Genomic DNA, 19,461 nt, shown 5'->3' on the forward strand with positions numbered 1-19,461 from the left:
CTCTTTTCAGCATATATATGTTAATTATGTTTCTCTCTGTTTCAAATGATTAACATGTATTGATAATAGCTTGGTTTGTTTCACTGTCTCTCTCTCAGGGGTGTCGCCCCCTCCTGGCGTGGTGCTGGTGCTGCACTCCCTGCCACTGGAGTTCCCTCTGGCTATGGCATTTGCTGAGCAGCTGCTGACGTGGAAGCTAGGGGAGAATAATGAGCACTCTGAGGAGGAGCTGGACACAGTGCCCTCGTCTGTGCTGCTGCAGGTGGTGGAGCTGCTGGGTAGGTGCTACAATGTCTGCCTCCATGGCGATCCATGAGGTGTCCAACGTCTACATCTTTTACATAACCTTCAGTCACTCGTTGTATGGGACTAATATCGCATCCTGTTTTGTGCTGACAACAAGTTGGTCACTATTTTCTAAGAGTTTCTGTTCCCTCTCTCTTCCTGTCTGTGACGTTCTAGGTGGGCTGTTATGGACCACAGATCTGGCCCCCTGTGTCAAGGAACTCTCCTTCCATCTGCTGGCTGAGCTCTTCCGTAAGATCCACCACCTGGAGCAGCGGAAAAGCCCTGCAGGCCTGTCCAGCTCCATCGCTCTGTTGCTTAACCCCTGCCTGGCCGTGCTCATGGCCCTGCAGACAGAGCTCCGCAAGCTGTATGACCGGGAGACCCAGGGCTGGGTGACTGCAGGGGCCGGAGCAGGGGGCTCCTCCTCTGGTGGCGGTGGCCTGGCCCTGGGGAATGAGCAGAGCAGATTCTCCACCTACTTCCACGCCCTGATGGAGGTGTGCCTGGCTATAGCTGAGGTCACCGTCCCCCTCAACATGGGGTGCTCAGGAGTGGGAGCCCTGTCCTCCACCAGTGCCCCTAATCTCAGCGACTCCTCTTCATCCTCCTCCTCCTCCCCAGGCCAGACCCCCCAGAGCCCCAGCCTGCTCTCCAAGCGTAAGAAGGTGAAGATGAAGAGGGAGCGTGCGGCAGCAGCAGTGGCCGCAGTGGCCTCAGGGAAGAGGGGTTCTGCTGGAAGGGCTCGTCTGTCAGAGAGCGACAGCGCCCTGCTCAACATGGCCGGTAGTAAACCTGAGGACATGCTGTGGTTCCACCGTGGCCTCACCCTGCTCATGATCCTCCGTCACCTGGCCAACAAGGACCCCCAGGGGCTGAGTGTGACAAGTGATGCTGTGACGGACGCCTGCCAGGCCCTGGTGGGACCTACCGCTCACAGCCGTCTGCTGGTGCTCTCTGGCATCCCCACACACCTGGAGGAGGCTGTGGTGCGCAGCGCCATCCGCAGAGCCTGCCATGCCCACGGGGGTCTCTTCAAGGACGAGATCTTCATCCCCCTGCAGGAGGAAGAACCTAAGAAGCCCAAGGCAGGAGCCGGAGTGTCCACCCCCCTGGATGGCAAAGCAGCCCCCGAGCCTGGGCGCCCCTTCTCCAGCAACGAGAGCCCAGACAGCTCCAGCTGCTTGACTCCAGCCATGAGTGTCTCGGCCTCAGCCTCCACCAGCCAGACCTCCATCTGCAGCTCCTCTCAGGGGGGTGTGTCCCGCACCGCCAGTGAGCTCTCTGTGGACCAGGAGCTGCTGGCTGCCCCACCTCTCACCCCTGTGGCTGCAGCCTCGACCATACCCTCCCCACAGCAAGTGCCCCTGGATCCCCACACGGTGTCCAGCCAGGAGAGCCTGGATATCTCCCTGTGCAGCACGGGGAGCCTGGGCAGTCTTGGCAGCCTGGGGGAACCTCTGGACAACGCAGAAACAGCCTCTGTGTCAGACGGGGGCTCCATGTACACCGTCACTTCTCTGGACAGTAACTCCATCTTGGCCCGGCCCATCAAGGGCTATGCTGTCATAGAGGTGGGTCACAAGTGCATTTTACAAAGAACTTGATATATTGATATTGTTGATTTATATATATTTTTTGCTTTGATGGAGGCAGACTTGCATGTCCTTCATCTGTTTTGCACATCCTGAATGTAGGTTCGCGCCCGAGCCAAAGTGGAAAAGATCCGCGCTAGTCTCTTCAACAGCAGCGACTTGATTGGCTTATCCAGCCTGGAGGGTGAGGAGGAGCTGATGGAACTGACCAATGAGGAGATCCTCACAGCCTCCAGCGTCAACCCAAGCCTGTTTGACACACAGGGCAGCTCCGCCCTTGAGGACTACTTCCTGAACAAGTCTCTCAGAGGTAAGTAGTTTATGGCTCAATCATCTGTACTCTATCAATACAGATAAAAGTCCTACATCTGGAGGGGTCTTAATCTTTTCTCCTATGTTCCCAGGGGACAAGTTGGTTCCAAGTGCACGAGACGTGCTGATGGACATCTTCAAGAGTTGTGTACACTCAGAGCAGATGCTCAGCCTCACACCAGCCAAGCCTGTCAAAGTGTCAGACATCTACTTGAGCAAGGAGCAGATCAACTCCCAGACTACTGGAAACCTCCTCCACGTCTTCTTCACTAGTGTACGGCCGCCTAAGAAGGTGCTGGAGGACCAACTGACGCAGGTTGGTACACCCCCCCCTCATGAGTGTTTGAAGACAACAAAATAGATATATGCTTAATTGACCCTGTCTCATCCACATGATTTTACACACACACACACTCATCTATATGCATCTGCAGCCATGTTTGTCTGAGCAGTGTTATATGTTCCACAGATCCTGCGTAAATATGGCACCCCCAAGCCCAACAAGAACAAATACAGCAAGGCGGGTAAGGAACAGCACGCAGTCAAGGTGGTGAGCACCAAGAGACCCATCACCAAACCACCCAGCAAGGAGAAGTCTGTGCTCAACAGCGTCAGGTGAGTTTTGTCCTTCACCACACACACAATGCCACCCTGAACACCATTTTCTGAAATAGTTTCCACTCCCACCTGTAATTATGGAAAGTAGTGGGTTTCAAAATTACACTCCCACTAAGAGCCTTCTCTTATGCTTCCCACACTCAAATGTGTTACTTAAATAGCGAGTCTTACGAATTCAATTCTCATGTTAAGAAACAAAAAAATAGCAATAAAAACTGTTCTCTGTGGATTCTTTATCCACTTACAGAAGGAAAATGGAGAGTGATTAACATTTAAGACATTTACATTACATTAAATGTTGCTTATTATGCTTAATCATCAAATCAAGCCTCGTTCAGTATACTGTTATTTCAGCCATGACATTCGTCAGTACTCATTTGGACAGACATTTTCCATTGGCCCCTGTTCCTGACCTTTTTCCATGTCTCTGTCAGGACTGCACTGAGTGAGAAGAAGACTGTACTGAAGCCCAAGTCCCCTGAGAAATCCAGGCCTGATGAGAAGGACACAGAGAAATCTCCTGCCAAGAAGCCTGAAGGTACTGACCACTCTGTACCCTCTCATGTTACCCATCTGTCAGCCAATATCTCTCTGGAAGTGACGAACAGTTCCCTCCAGTTAGAATGTAGATGACGAGATGGAAACTGAGAGCATAAAGTCCATGCATCTGTGAGTCTGGCTGTTAATGTATTTCTACATGTATTGTCTCCTCCCTCACCCCTCTCACGTAGTCCCAGAGGAGAAGTACTTGACTCTGGAGGGCTTCCATAAGTTTGCTGTGGACCGTGCCAAGCAGGATATCCGTAGCGTGTGGAGGGCCATTCTGGCCTGTGGTTATGACCTTCACTTTGAAAGGTGAGCCTGGCGACCCGCCCCCCTCCCGGCCCTGCAGTCAGCCTTCACATTCCTAGTGTGGAAAGGAACACACATGACCTGGAGCATGTTGTAAACAGTTGGAGCATGGAACACACTGTGATGGTTACGTCAACACACATCACACATTTAAACATGATGTACTCTAAGAAATGATGTCACGTGAAATCATCTGAGTCACACACTTTACTGCCCTGTGCAGTACATGTAATCTCTGTAATTAGAGAAAGGCAGCTGGTGCCAGATTAAGCCATATTATACACAGATGTAGGATCTTGATTTGAGCCAGGAAATGTGGATTATAATTCATTTACATTTTTGTAAGGGTTGATACATTTTTCGTTAGGGCAAATCAAGTCTGACATTTTAAAGTGGAAATTACAAACTTCAGAAGCCATTTAAACATCAAATATACTACACGTTTTCCTGCTGTGCAGGAAATCTCAGCAACAATAGTGATCAAATTAAGATCCTACATCTGCCTTAAGAGGATCTCTTCATATGTAGTGGTTAACCACTCTGTTGTATTACCTCTCCTCTGGTTTTCCAGATGTACCTGTATAGACACGCGGCATGCCCAAAAGGCCTGTAGGAGGTGGAGCCTGGAGATGGACGTAGCGCTGGTTCAGTACATCAACAGGCTGTGTGGTCACCTGGCCATCACACCTGCCAGGCTGCACCCCCATGAGGCCTACCTGGAACCCAGTGACGTCGCTGACCCACGCGTGGCCTGTCTTCTCAGTATGTGACCTGCTCACTGACATACCACGTCATTAGTTTACATACACAGTCTATTATTACACGTGTTTGTGTGGTATTGGACATCATTAATCATGAGTGTAAGTGCGTGTTAGTGAGTGGGTGGGAATGTGTATTTGCGTATATGTGTTGCTGTGTTCACATTTCCCCTGTGTGTGTGTAGATGTGCCTGTGGAGAGCCTGCGTCTACGCTTTGCTCTCCTGCAGTCTCTCAACAACACCCTGGAGAGTTTCTTCCTGCCCCTGGTGGAGCTGAGACAAACACACACCTACCAGAACAGCATCGCAGCACTGCTCTCTGGGGCCAAAGGTGACACACACACAAAAATAACATATCAGAACTGCTCTGTCAGGTCAATGGCACACAGCAACAGTGTGCTGTATGGATCATTAAGGAGTGGTGTTGTGTCAGGGAATTGGCTGGTTGTTAAATCGTTTAAGCTGTAGGTGGAGCATATGAACAGTATTAAAACAGTCTTGCTGACCTACTTATTCTACCTTCACCCTATATCTCTATGCAGGCCTGGTGTTCTATGATAACAAAGTGATAGTGATGAACCAGGTGTTGAACGCCACAGTACAGCGGACTGCAGACCACGCTGCCCCTGAGATCACACTGGACCCTCTGGAGATTGTTGGAGGTGAGCTCACAGGACAAGCCCAGAGCCCTGTTTTACCTTCATTCACGTTATGCCCTCTACGTTCAGTGTTGATGGTGTGTGTTCCTCCAGGAGAGATCCGTTCCTCAGAGAACACCTACTTCTGCCAGGCGGCACGCCAGCTAGCCTGTGTGCCCTCGTCCCAGCTGTGTGTGAAGCTGGCCAGCGGAGGAGACCCCACCTATGCCTTCAACATCCGCTTCACTGGAGAGGAGGTCCACGGTACCAGTTAGTATCAACCATCTTCTCCCACCTTTGTCCTATAGGAATAAACTCTGTTCAATAAGACTGAAACACTGTCTAAGTTGACCCCTGACTTCTGTGACTCCCCCAGGTGGCTCCTTTCGTCACTTCCTGTGGCAGGTGTGTAAGGAACTCCAGAGCTCCGCCCTCTCCCTGCTGCTCCCCTGCCCCAGTGCAGCAGCCAACCGCAACAAGGTACAGTGACCCTCCCCAACCCCCATCTGCCTTCACCGCAACAAGATACAGTGAACCCCCCCCTCCCATCTGCCTTCCCTGGTTGCAGCACCATTTTAACACCAGGAACGATGATAATGTGCCTTATTGCCATTATAAACTGGTTACCAATGTAATTAGAGCAGTACAAATACATGTTTTGTCATACTCATGATATAGGGTCTGATATACCATGGCTGTCAGCCAATCAGCACTCAGGGCTCGATCTACCCAGTTTATTAGGAGTGTAAACCGTGTCTGGATTGCAAACCAGTTGGGCACTACATGGCCTGTGATCACTGTATTACTGATAGGCTAGAAGAGTCTCTAACTTGATTGTGGTGCTTCTGTGCTGTTTTGTTCCAAAGGGGAAGTATATTCTGACGCCCTGTCCGATCAGCTATGCGGAGGAGCAGCTGCTGCAGTTCTTTGGCCAGCTGTTGGGCATTGCCATCCGGGCAGATGTGCCCCTGCCCCTGGACCTGCTGGGCTCCTTCTGGAAGAGCCTGGTGGGTGAGCCTCTGGACCCAGAGCAGGACCTGCAGGAGGCCGACCTGCTCACATACAACTACGTCAAGAAGTTTGAGGGTGTAAGAGACAGTCATTTAGACATGCATATTGGTCATGTTTCTGGAGAAGTTGAGGTGATTTTGATAATGAAAGGAGGAACTGACTCCATGGAAGTTTTGAAAGCTCTGACCAGAAACAAACCCATCAAAAAACGGATGATGCTGTATGCAGATGTTCCATGGTTCGGCCAATAGCTAGCTTATTGACCAGTCCCTTTCCACTGTAAACTCCATACAGTCATTACTGACTTCTGCTTTCTACAGTTCAAACCCAGACTGTAGTTTCGCCATACCATTTCCCACCCTTGTTCCCAAAGAACAGTGTTCCATTGACCTCAACCTGACCCTTTCCCTCTACATCCCAGGTGAGTGACGAGGATGATCTGGAGGCCCTGTGTGCAGAGATCTCGACCCAGCACCACTCAGGAGAGAGTCCTGACTCCCCCAGCCAGCCCTGCTGCACCTTCACCTACATCACTATGACTGGAGAGGAGGTGGACCTGTGCCAGGGGGGGCACAACCTTGGTGTCAGGTACAGTGACATTCTGTCTCTATGGCCCAGGGACTTGTTTAGTTCGTATGAGTCTTTGTTGATGTTCTCTAATGCGATACCCTTTAGCCGTCAATTTTTCTCTCCAAGTAAGTTTGTCCTTTCAGGACAGTAATTTCTGACCTTAACAGAATGTGCTATCTCTGTTTAACCCCTCTATCCCTCTACACTGTCTGTCCTGTGTGTGTGTGTGTTTGTAGCTGGCAGAATAAGGATGTGTATGCGCAAGCAGTGCGGGGCCTGCGCCTGAGGGAGCTGCAGAATGTGGAGTGTATGACAGCGGTGCGTGCAGGCCTGGGCTCCATCATTCCCCTGCAGCTCCTCACCATGCTCAGCCCCCTGGAGGTGGAGCTACGAACCTGTGGCCTGCCCTACATCAACCTGGATTTTCTCAAGGTAGCTAACCTAACGTAGCAGGTGTAAAAACGCCTTAGCGGAGTCCCCACATCCGTTTTTCAGGGGAAACGGAAGTTAGATTGAAAATACTGTATCTCTGAAAACCGAAAATATCCGCTTTCTTCCAACCTCGCAGAGAGTGCGAGGTAGCTAATACATATACCATACCCTCCCTGCCACCTCACACCTACTGTACACATCCCCTTCTGAAGCCCGAGGACACTCACACCTACTGTACACATCCCCTTCTGAAACCCGAGGACACTCACACCTACTGTACACATCCCCTTCTGAAACCCTAGGACTCTCACACCTACTGTACACATCCCCTTCTGAAACCCTAGGACACTCACACCTACTGTACACATCCCCTTCTGAAACCCTACGACACACACACCTACTGTACACATCCCCTTCTGAAACCCTAGGACACTCACACCTACTGTACACATCCCCTTCTGAAACCCTAGGACACTCACACCTACTGTACACATCCCCTTCTGAAACCCTAGGACACTCACACCTACTGTACACATCCCCTTCTGAAACCCGAGGACACTCACACCTACTGTACACATCCCCTTCTGAAACCCGAGGACACTCACACCTACTGTACACATCCCCTTCTGAAACCCTAGGACACTCACACCTACTGTACACATCCCCTTCTGAAACCCTACAACACACACACCTACTGTACACATCCCCTTCTGAAGCCCGAGGACACTCACACCTACTGTACACATCCCCTTCTGAAACCCTACGACACACACACCTTCAATCATCACTCCACCACTAAGAAGTAAGAGTTATTGTATAGAGTAATGAAAAGATAATATTTTTGGTGGGCAGTAATAGTGAATGTCTTTGCCTAGAAGAGTCCCTTAATTGTCCCTGTTTTGCATGAACCCCTGTTACTTCTCTCTCTGTAGGCCCACACCATGTATCAGGTGGGTCTGATGGAGACCGACCAGCACATTGAGTTCTTCTGGATGGCGCTGGAGGCTTTCACTCAGGAGGAGCTCTGCAAGTTCATCAAGTTTTCCTGCAACCAGGAGCGCGTCCCCTTCACCTGCCCCTGCAAGGACGGGGGCCCGGACACCGCTCACGTACCCCCCTACCCCATGAAGATCGCCCCTCCGGACGGGGGAGCAGGTAAGTGCCTGGAAAAGTCAGTGGTGTGTGTCATAGGAGATTGTAGTGGGACAACAGACATACGAGTCAAAGCCACACGGGTTAATAAGTGCTTGATGTCCTCTGTGCTGTTTGTGCACAAACTCTTGGGAGGATTGTGTTTATTGTCCTTATTAGCTCACACTGTCTTAAAACTTGGACGGACTTTGAAACAATGATTTTCTATTTTCACCCACCTGTAATGTAGTGTTAATTAGTAGGGGATGTTCTATGGGGAGAAGATGCAGAGCTGTTATCTTAAAACTGATCACCTCAGACCTTATGATCAAACTCCAAAGAATATTTAGAGTAGACCAAAGTGTCAAAGCTGCTCAAAGGACTTTTTACCCCAACTTTTTATATTTTAGATAGCAACAAAAAAATGTAACCAATGTCAGACTCCAACCACAACAGTATGAACAGTAAAACTAGATTGATGAGTACAATAGCTTCCATAGATTAGAGGTTAGGGTCACGAAACGAGACAGCCTGCTTCTGTTCCAGGCAATAACAATCATACTATGGGCCATTATTGACATGGAGAATTGATGGAAATGACTTTCCAGACTGCACATAATACTCTCAGCAGAACAGAATTTGAACATAGTAGAAGTGCAGTGGCTCCTTCTGCAGATGTTTAATGTTTTAAAGGTTATATTATACATGTAACATTTCCACCTGCAATTAGTGCCAAATGTCAATTACATCCTAGTAGTAGCAGAGGAATAGAAACAAGAGTAAAACATATCAATGTTTCACCGTGACTTGCCGATCCGGCCGTTGTATGTACCACTTCACGAGTTCACAATAGCAAAAACATAAGCAATACAAAACTTTTTCACATCTTTGCAACTGATGTTTTTTTTTCATTAAGATAAAGTAAGAAGCCAGTGTCCTACAAAAAAACCTCAAATGTAAATATTACATTTAATGTTTTAAGATGCTTTTTCTTCATCCAGTATGTTTACCTATCTGTGTGTTTGCCAGGTTCGCCAGACTCTCGCTACATCCGGGTGGAGACCTGTATGTTTATGGTGAAACTGCCCCAGTACAGCTCCCTGGATGTGATGCTGGAGAAGCTGCGCTACTCCATCCACTACCGTGAGGACCCTCTCAGCGGCTAAAGGGACCTGATGGATGGAGTACACCACCTCCATATAAATGCAGCTTCAACACCAACCCTACTATTTATTACCCATACAGCCCCACCCTCTCAACCCCTCTCCTGCCCAACTTTACTTCCACCCTCTCCTGGAGCTACCCACAGAACAGAAGGCCAACCTGCTTTCCAAGAAGACACTGAAGCGTTTCTTTTTTCTACTTGTTTTATGTTTGGCTTTTGCTTAATTTCAAAACCATTCTAATCAGGTTGAGCATTTCAGGAGTGTGTTTTTCAGAGCTGATGTAGGGGAGTTCAACCCCACTTTCCTTGACACTAATGTTGTTATCTCTTCTGTTTTGAAGTGGCAGTGAGCTGACTGATCACTACACACATAGTGGGAGGGACCTGTGATAGGGCACATACCCTTTTTGATTATAGGGAAAGGTACTCTCTCTTCCACCTTATTTCCCCTCACTTTTCTCCCCATCCCTCTTTCAGAGGACTTGGTCTTCTAAGCTTAGTTTTTACTGCTCCCCTCCCACCCTTCCAGAGGGTACTATTTCTAAGGCATGCCTTTACCACAAGCACCTCCTCCTCAAGAAGGGGAGACGGAGTCTCTGTGTGAAAAGGAAACTCCAAATATTCCTCTGGAATCAAGGCTTGTGTATTGTTTGATGTTTGACATAGAAAAGGAAACTGGGTTTTTTTACCAGGTCAGCTCTCTGCAGTCAAAACGTTGACAAGCACTCTGTATGGCATTATATAGTTACTGCCTGTAAAGATAGTTAGTTTAGTCTTTTAGCAGTCTATCAGCCTATATATACAGTGAATATGGTTTATTTAAGTCTATAAAGAGGGTATGTATATAAGTCTTGTAAAAAGTCATATTCATCTATTACGTGAGGTTGCAGTTTTGAGTTTTGAAACTATCCTAGTAGCCGTGGCAGCAGGGTACTGTCAGGTACACTGAAGTTGGACTAACAGACTAAAGCTCTACCTGGTTGTCAAGTCTGGCTTTCTGGGTTGCCAGGTCTGCTATACTTGCATTTCAGGTTACGAAACTTGTGTTGCTTTGTGGAGTTTGAGGGAGATGTTGTTATCCCGAGCTGCCCTCCCACACTGCTTGTGTGCTACTGAATGTGCGCCGAATCCCCCCGCCAAACACACACAATCCACTCACCAGGGGGTCTAGCCTTTTTATATATTTCCTGTGACGAATGAGCAGTGGTTCTGCTGCTTTTTTGTTTGACCCATAACCAAAATGTTTTAGCTGTGTAAGGACTTCACAGAAGAAAACATGTAAATAGACTTCTACATTATATTTGATGCTTCACTTCAACAATTATTTTTTGTTTTGTTTTGTTCTGCGCTATTCTTCCAGGGAAAGAATATGATTATAAAAATGATATATCTAGGATATTCTTTATTGGATATCCAGTTTGTTGGGGTTTTATTTTTTACCAATTTTGAAATGACTAGTTATATGTCACCTTAATGTCTTGGAACTCAGATGGATTCTACCGCTCATTCTCTTCTACTCAATGGTGAAACATGTTTTCTTGTGTGAGTTAAACAGCTATTTGACTTGGATGGGACTTGAAGAACACAATGAGAGCTACCACAAAATATTTGAGATGGATGTTTGGATTGCTTGCCAAATTACTTTGGTTTTGTTCTTTTAAAGGGTAAATTGCTGCTAACAAGGACACTCTCTTTCTGTTCTTACCTGCTTTTGGAGGATTTGAATAGACAATTAAAACGGACATATTCATACAAAGGGGTGTTGCGGTAAGAAAATGTGTGCTGTACATTTACTTGATATTTATTACAATTATTTATGTTTGCATTAACTTAACTTTTAATGTCTTACCTCTGCACATCAGAAACATAACACAGATCTCTAAAATTAATTATAGAGGGGTAAAGAATAAGATGGCATTTGAGATTTCTGTGTCACAATAAAACATTTCTTGATGTAAGCGTCTTGTTGTTCACTTATTTCTCTTGTGTTTGTGTCAGAAGACACACGCAGGAAAAACACACGGACTGCCCTATGCGCCCAAGAAGGCAAAGCAGAAGGATTAAGTCACATCAATATTTGATATTTTTTTCTGTTTGAGTGTCAATATCACAAAACAGTACCATTTGAACCATGCAATATTTTACATTTTATTTCAGAATTGGTTTTCCTTTAATGTTTTACTATAAAAAGGAACTATTAGACTTGTAGAAAAGCATGTTGGCCAAGCTCCAGCACTTGAGTTAGACAATTATAAACACATTTTCAGTGAATCAGCCATAAGATACAGTGCCTTGCGAAAGCATTCGGCCCCCTTGAACTTTGCAACCTTTTGCCACATTTCAGGCTTCAAACATAAAGATATAAAACTGTATTTTTTTTATGAGAAATCAATAAGTGGGACACAATCATGAAGTGGAACGACATTTATTGGATATTTCAAACTTTTTTAACAACTCAAAAACTGAAAAATTGGGCGTGCAAAATTATTCAGCCCCCTTAAGTTAATACTTTGTAGCGCCACCTTTCCTGCGATTACAGCTGTAAGTCGCTTGGGGTATGTCTCTATCAGTTTTGCACATCGAGAGACTGAAATTTTTTCCCATTCCTCCTTGCAAAACAGCTCGAGCTCAGTGAGGTTGGATGGAGAGCATTTGTGAACAGCAGTTTTCAGTTCTTTCCACAGATTCTCGGTTGGATTCAGGTCTGGACTTTGACTTGGCCATTCTAACACCTGGATATGTTTATTTTTGAACCATTCCATTGTAGATTTTGCTTTATGTCTTGTTGGAAGACAAATCTCCGTCCCAGTCTCAGGTCTTTTGCAGACTCCATCAGGTTTTCTTCCAGAATGGTCCTGTATTTGGCTCCATCTTCCCATCAATTTTAACCATCTTCCCTGTCCCTGCTGAAGAAAAGCAGGCCCAAACCATGATGCTGCCACCACCGTGTTTGACAGTGGGTATGGTGTGTTCAGGGTGATGAGCTGTGTTGCTTTTACGCCAAACATAATGTTTTGCATTGTTGCCAAAAAGTTCAATTTTGGTTTAATCTGACCAGAGCACCTTCTTCCACATGTTTGGTGTGTCTCCCAGGTGGCTTGTGGCAAACTTTAAACAACACTTTTTATGGATATCTTTAAGAAATGGCTTTCTTCTTGCCACTCTTCCATAAAGGCCAGATTTGTGCAATATACGACTGATTGTTGTCCTATGGACAGAGTCTCCCATCTCAGCTGTAGATCTCTGTCGTTCATCCAGAGTGATCATGGGCCTCTTGGCTGCATCTCTGATCAGTCTTCTCCTTGTATGAGCTGAAAGTTTAGAGGGACGGCCAGGTCTTGGTAGATTTGCAGTGGTCTGATACTCCTTCCATTTCAATATTATCGCTTGCACAGTGCTCCTTGGGATGTTTAAAACTTGGGAAATCTTTTTGTATCCAAATCCGGCTTTAAACTTCTTCACAACAGTATCTCGGACCTGCCTGGTGTGTTCCTTGTTCTTCATGATGCTCTCTGCGCTTTTAACGGACCTCTGAGACTATCACAGTGCAGGTGCATTTATACGGAGACTTGATTACACACAGGTGGATTGTATTTATCATCATTAGTCATTTAGGTCAACATTGGATCATTCAGAGATCCTCACTGAACTTCTGGAGAGAGTTTGCTGCACTGAAAGTAAAGGGGCTGAATAATTTTGCACGCCCAATTTTTCAGTTTTTGATTTGTTAAAAAAGTTTGAAATATTCAATAAATGTCGTTCCACTTCATGAGTGTGTCCCACTTGTTGTTGATTCTTCACAAAAAAATACAGTTTTATATCTTTATGTTTGAAGCCTGAAATGTGGCAAAAGGTCGTAAAGTTCAAGGGGGCCGAATACTTTCGCAAGGCACTGTATGTCCACCCTGTTACGGACATGCACTTAACTGTCTTTAATTACTTTCATTGGACTATTTTAATCATATTTACATTTTCATAAAGCTTTTGTGTCCCCTTGTCAACCCTGTCCATTTGTTCAGGTCAAATTATAAAGAGATAACAGATTTTATATACAATGTGTGGTTTTATACAGAACATCATCTAATTTGCACCTTATCTTTCCGGTATTAATTATATTTTATCCAAGTTTATAATTGTGTGGTGTTGGCCGTGTCTTACTCTAAAATACATGACACAAATTCTTAATATTTGACAATGAAACTGAATTAATTTGAAGAAGATGCCAAGGTAACAGGGTGGACCAAGGTACAACAGGGTGGACCGCTATAACGGGACAGAACATGAATTAAACCCGAATAGACATCTACATAGTAATACATGTAACAACACTGGAACTGCTATTTAGTTACATATTCATTGTGAAAAACAACTCAAAAATACATTGGCGGTACAAAATCATTGGAATTAGCATTAAAACACATTCCTGTCCCTCTCTTCCTCTCCCTCTCTCTCGCTCCCCCTCTTTCCATATCCCCCCTTTCACCCCAAATGCTCTTCCACATACTTCCAGGTGGATTTTTCCATCTGCACAGAGCATCTATTAACAGCCTGTGGCTCTGGCATCAGACAAATGATCTGTCCATCTGAGTACCAACAAATATCTTCCTTTGGACTTGATGCAATTTCACCTGAATGTTATGTTCCTCTACATCCATGATGATGCCAGTTATCCTTCATGGTCATAATTGACAACACACCACTCCTCTACGTGATTAAGTTCAATTGTGCCAGGTCGCCATATGGTGTCATGCTTGTCATGAGATGCAGGGAGCTGGTTAGACGCTGCAGGGTCACCCAGAGTTGCCTCTTTGAGCTGAAAACAAAGACAGTCCAACATGCCACTATCCTTCTTGCACAGGCAAGTAATGTCCCTGTATGTTATCTGGCCTGGTGAGAACCTGATAACCTGATGAATCTTCATCCTTCTTTAATGGCATCTAAGATAGGCATCTGAGGTGAGAAGATAAAGCATATTATAAGATATAATGAGTAACAAACACCTTATACATTTCAATACTCAACCAGCTACTGTACAAGAAAAATGTGTGTATGGGGAGGAAGGAGAGTTACCTCTGATCTTACCTCAACAACATGAATAACATCTCCACAGAGGAGTTGGGGCCCTTTAGGACAGTGTACAGGGCCTGTGCCTCTGGGATATCCTTTGCATGGTGCACTGCTCTATCTGCAGATCTCTTGAGGGCCCCTCGAACCCCATCTGGTGCCCCCTTGCTGTGTCTGGCCTCAAAGAAATTCCAATTGACCTCTTGAAAGCCTTGTTTACGTGGTTCTGTGGCAAGTAGGTAGAAGTTTCCTTTTTGCTTGTATTGTGTAGCCGGCCCGTCACTAAAGAAATTAAGCTGACTGACTTCAGGGTACTTCTGCTTCAACATAGCAAGAACCGGATCAAGGTGGGCCCAAATGGCAGGTGGATCATGTCTCCGTGATGGTGAAATGGAGCAATAAGCAATTGGTGATTGATATGTAGCAGTGTGGAGCACTCCAGTGTGGAGAGTGGCATGCTGGTGAGATCCTCCAAAATGCTCGGACTGGGTCTCTTGACTGTAGTTGCATGAATATTTTTTGCTGTAGTCAATGTGCAACAAGCATTCATTGTTCTTCAGACTCTCCCTAAGCTCCCTATAGGCCTGGTATTGCCACTTGATATTAAAGATGAGTTGCCTAAACTTGGCGAGCCTATCTTGAAACTGACTGACCAGTTCAGTTTCTGTTATTGTGACCTCCCTCTTCACGGTTATCATGGAGCACTTCTCTTCATCTTTTTGGATCGTCTCCATTGTGTCAGAGGAACTTCTACATTCCCAGTAGGTTTCAGAGTTGGATGAGTGGTGAGGAAGCAATCCTTACATTCACCATAAGCACATAGCTTCGATTTCGGGTCACACATACTTGAGTTGACCATGTCCTCAAGGTTTTTGGTGGACAAAAGCCCAAGGCTGTGAAGAGAATTTGCCATGAACTGTAAATTCTCATGGGTTTTGCAGTGACAAGTTTCACGATCAGTGTCATTGGGCGTAACAACCCCAAATGTTCTGAGGCAGCAGAAGGAGGTATAGGACAACTGGCCAAGTTCCTCAGACAGGAATTTCCTATGCAGATTTGTCATTGTGTCAGTCAAAAGCCTGTTCTGCATTTGTTCTTTAGTCATGTGATGGTTTGTTTGTGGCCGGTCGTTATATGACTTACATCATCACAGAGAAAGAAATCCTTCACTTTCCTTTTGATTTCTGTTTCTGTTCTGCTTTCCTTCCTCGTCAAAAAAGAGCAAAGGTCCCCTTCCAACTTTGCTCTCTTATTTGAAAAGCCCAACACCGTCTGGGCATACTTCTGAAGCGTATACTTCTTCAACATATTAACAGAGGTCACTTTCGCAATGATTTGCTTGTTCTTCTGTTTCCTTGCATTTCTGTATTTTGTTTTGATATCTTTAATGAGAGATGTGTGAAAGAGAAGAGCCCTCTTGATACGTTATGTCACATTCTGAGGTCTCAGCAATGCTTTGAATGTTGAACGAGGCGATACAGATGCCTGTTCTCCCCTAATCCTTGCATTCCTCTTCCTGTACTTTTCCTTTTTTTCCGCTCCTTTGCCACTTCTGATTTTAAATGATCTATCTCTTTAGTTTACCAACTAATAATCTTAAATGCCTTATCTTAAGCATATTCTAATCTTGAAGGCCCAGGCTGATCTTCAGGAGTTTAGGGGGGTGGTTGGGACTGCAGCAACACACTCAGCTTGGCTCTGCCTCTGATTATCCTTTTTGAATCTCTCCATTTCTTTCTTTCTGCACACTGCACTCTGTCACTGAGTTCAGCTATTGCCTTCTTCTTCCCTCTCTTTATCTTTCCTCCATTTCTCCCTCTCTTTCTCAAGATACTCTCTCCTTCTTTCTGGGTCAGCATTACGTCATTCTCTGTATTGTCGCTGCACTAAGAGGAGGTGCCATTCCTTCAGAAAGACCTGATTCAATTTATATTTATTTATTCTTAAAATACTGCCCATGCTATATATACTGTAATTGTGTAAATACAATTTATGAATAAAAACACATATTTTGCAACACATTACTGCAAGGTATCCATTTGTCCAACCTGTTGAGTGCATGTCCACCCTGTTACGTGTACATGGATAACAGGGTGGAAAATAACAGGGTAGACATTTTGAGCTAAAGTTAGCAACTATGCTCCAAGTAATCATGATGAAGCTAAGATAATGGCTGCCACATGGAAAGTAATTTGCATTGTTTGACAAATATATTTTGAAATTATGAAATTCGATTAACGTCTTTTGTATTTTTGCATACTCACCAGATTCACCACAATTGTTTTCCCGCCAAGGAAGTGGCATAATATCCTGTTTGTAATGTCATTGTAGAAAATATATATTTTTATAATATATATTTTCTTAGTGCCAGGAAGCACAATGTAACAGGGTGGACAACGATTTTGAGGACGTACAGAAAATAGTCAATATTCTTAGGAAAAGTGCTGTCACGTTCTGACAATAGTTATTTTGTGTTTTCTTTGTTTTAGTGTTGGTCAGGACGTGAGTGGGCATTCTATGTTGTGTGTCTAGTTTTTCCGTTTCTATGTTTGGCCTGATATGGTTCTCTATCAGAGGCAGGTGTTAGTCATTGTCTCTGATTGGGAACAATATTTAGGTAGACATCTATGCACTTATTGATGCACTCTGGATGTCCAATTCTTGCTGTGCTGTTTATTTGAGATGAAATGAACATTAAGCACTTTTCCATAAACAAGCTCTAGAGTTGGACATCCAATTGGACATCCAGAGTGCATCAATAAGTGCATAGATGTCTCCCTAAATATGGTTCCCAATCAGAGACAATGACTAACACCTGTCTCTGATTCAGAACCATATCAGGCCAAACATAGAAACGGAAAACTAGACACACAACATAGAATTCCCACTCACATCAATAAGTGCATAGATGTCATCCCCTCAGTGACTATATGAACGTATGCAAACCAAAAACCATGTATTACAGGTGATATCTGCATCGGGCTAAATGCTAGCGCTACCACTTACAAGAAATGGGACACAGAGATGGACACATTCAAGAAATCCCGCCAAGACTTCCGACGAGACATCAAACATGCAAAAAGACAATATAGGAGGAAGGTGGAATCCTATTACAGCGGCTCTCCTGCTCGTCATATGTGGCAGGGCTTGCAAATGATAACGGATGAAATCAAATCAAATCAAATTTATTTATATAGCCCTTCGTACATCAGCTGATATCTCAAAGTGCTGTACAGAAACCCAGCCTAAAACCCCAAACAGCAAGCAATGCAGGTGTAGAAGCACGGTGGCTTGGAAAAACTCCCTAGAAAGGCCAAAACCTAGGAAGAAACCTAGAGAGGAACCAGGCTATGTGGGGTGGCCAGTCCTCTTCTGGCTGTGCTGGGTGGAGATCATAACAGAACATGGCCAAGATGTTCAAATTTTCATAAATGTCCAGCATGGTCGAAAAATAGTAAGGAAGAACAGTTGAAATTGGAGTAGCAGCACGGTCAGGTGGACTGGGGACAGCAAGGAGTCATCATGTCAGGTAGTCCTGGGGCATGGTCCTAGGGCTCAGGTCCTCCGAGAGAGCGAAAGAAAGAAAGAGAGAAGGAGAGAATTAGAGAACACACACTTAAATTCACACAGGACACCAAATAGGACAGGAGAAGTACTCCAGATATAACAAACTGACCCTAGCCCCCCGACACATAAACTACTGCAGCATAAATACTGGAGGCTGAGACAGGAGGGGTCAGGAGACACTGTGGCCCCATCCGAGGACACCCCCGGACAGGGCCAAACAGGAAGGATATAACCCCACCCACTTTGCCAAAGCACAGGCCCCACACCACTAGAAGGATATCTTCAACCACCAACTTACCATCCTGAGACAAGGCTGAGTATAGCCCACAAAGATCTCCGCCACGGCACAACCCAAGGAGGGGGGAGGGGGGGGCGCAAAGTAAACACAGCTGTGAGATGCCCAGTCATGCAGAACTCTCAAATGAGCTAAATGCCTTCTATGCTCGCTTCGAGGAATACAACACTGAGTCTTGCGTGAAAGCCCCTGTTGTTCCCGGAGTAAGAGTTTTAAACAGGTTAACACTCACAAGGCCTCTGGGCCAGACAGAATACCAGGTTGTGTTCTCAAAGCATGTGCAGACCAGCTGTGTCTAAACTGACATTTTCAATTTCTCATTGTCCCAGTCTGTAATCTCAACATATTTTAAGATGAACACCAATGTCTGTTCCCAAGAACTCCAAGGTAACCTTGGAGCACCCTGTAGCACTCACATCTGTAATTATGAAGTGTTTTAAAAGGCTGGTCATGACACACATCAACACCATCATCCCAGATACACTGGACCTACTCCAATTCACATACTGCACCAACAGATCCACAGATGAGACAATCTTCATTTCGCTTCACATTGTCCTCTCCCACCTGAACAAGAGGGGAAATCACTATGTGATAATGCTGTTCATAGATTACAGCTCAGCATTCAACACCATAGTCCCCTCCAAGCTCATCACCAAGCTGGGGACCCTGGGACTGAACACCTCCCTCTGAAACTTGATCCCGGGCTTCCTGACGGGACAGCCCCAGGTGGTGAGGGTAGGCAACAACACTCCCGCCACGCTGACCCTCAACCCGCCTCACCCTTCAAGGTGAGGTGTGTGCTTCGTCCCCTCCTGTACTCGCTGTTCACCAACAACTGCGTGGCCACGTACAATTCCAACACCATCATCAAGTTTGCTAATGATACGACGGTGGTTGGCCGAATCACTGAAGGCAATGAGACAGCCTACAGGGAGGAGGTCAGAGACTTGGCAGTGTGGTGCCATGACAACAACCTCTCACTCAACGTCGTTAAGACGAAGGAGCTGATCGTGGTTTACAGGAGAAAGAGGGGAGAGCAGGCCCCGATCAAAATCGACGAGACTGTAGTGGAGCGGTTCAAGAGCTTCAAGTTTGTTGGTGTCCACAGTACAAAGGACTTAACATGGTCCACACACACCCACACAGCCATGAAGAGGGCACGAC

The 19,461-nt window shown here is 45.7% G+C and overlaps 1 protein-coding gene across 1 annotated transcript in view; it reads left to right on the forward strand.

Moving 5' to 3' along the window:
* LOC135514085 (probable E3 ubiquitin-protein ligase HECTD4) overlaps positions 1 to 11,326 on the forward strand; it is a 68,616-nt gene extending 57,290 nt beyond the window's left edge. The window contains exons 59-75 of the mRNA XM_064937279.1: positions 99 to 278; positions 463 to 1,859; positions 1,983 to 2,190; positions 2,285 to 2,508; positions 2,662 to 2,807; positions 3,245 to 3,348; positions 3,542 to 3,665; positions 4,234 to 4,424; positions 4,606 to 4,752; positions 4,964 to 5,083; positions 5,174 to 5,329; positions 5,436 to 5,539; positions 5,926 to 6,147; positions 6,492 to 6,658; positions 6,877 to 7,072; positions 8,005 to 8,227; positions 9,233 to 11,326. Coding sequence (XP_064793351.1) covers positions 99 to 278; positions 463 to 1,859; positions 1,983 to 2,190; positions 2,285 to 2,508; positions 2,662 to 2,807; positions 3,245 to 3,348; positions 3,542 to 3,665; positions 4,234 to 4,424; positions 4,606 to 4,752; positions 4,964 to 5,083; positions 5,174 to 5,329; positions 5,436 to 5,539; positions 5,926 to 6,147; positions 6,492 to 6,658; positions 6,877 to 7,072; positions 8,005 to 8,227; positions 9,233 to 9,369 — 4,046 coding nt within the window. The 3' untranslated portion in view covers positions 9,370 to 11,326. The remainder of the gene's footprint in view (positions 1 to 98; positions 279 to 462; positions 1,860 to 1,982; positions 2,191 to 2,284; positions 2,509 to 2,661; positions 2,808 to 3,244; positions 3,349 to 3,541; positions 3,666 to 4,233; positions 4,425 to 4,605; positions 4,753 to 4,963; positions 5,084 to 5,173; positions 5,330 to 5,435; positions 5,540 to 5,925; positions 6,148 to 6,491; positions 6,659 to 6,876; positions 7,073 to 8,004; positions 8,228 to 9,232) is intronic.
* The last annotated feature ends 8,135 nt before the right edge of the window (positions 11,327 to 19,461 follow it).

This window comes from Oncorhynchus masou, chromosome 25 (genome assembly GCF_036934945.1).
Source record: "Oncorhynchus masou masou isolate Uvic2021 chromosome 25, UVic_Omas_1.1, whole genome shotgun sequence".
Classification (NCBI taxonomy): Eukaryota; Metazoa; Chordata; class Actinopteri; order Salmoniformes; family Salmonidae; genus Oncorhynchus; species Oncorhynchus masou.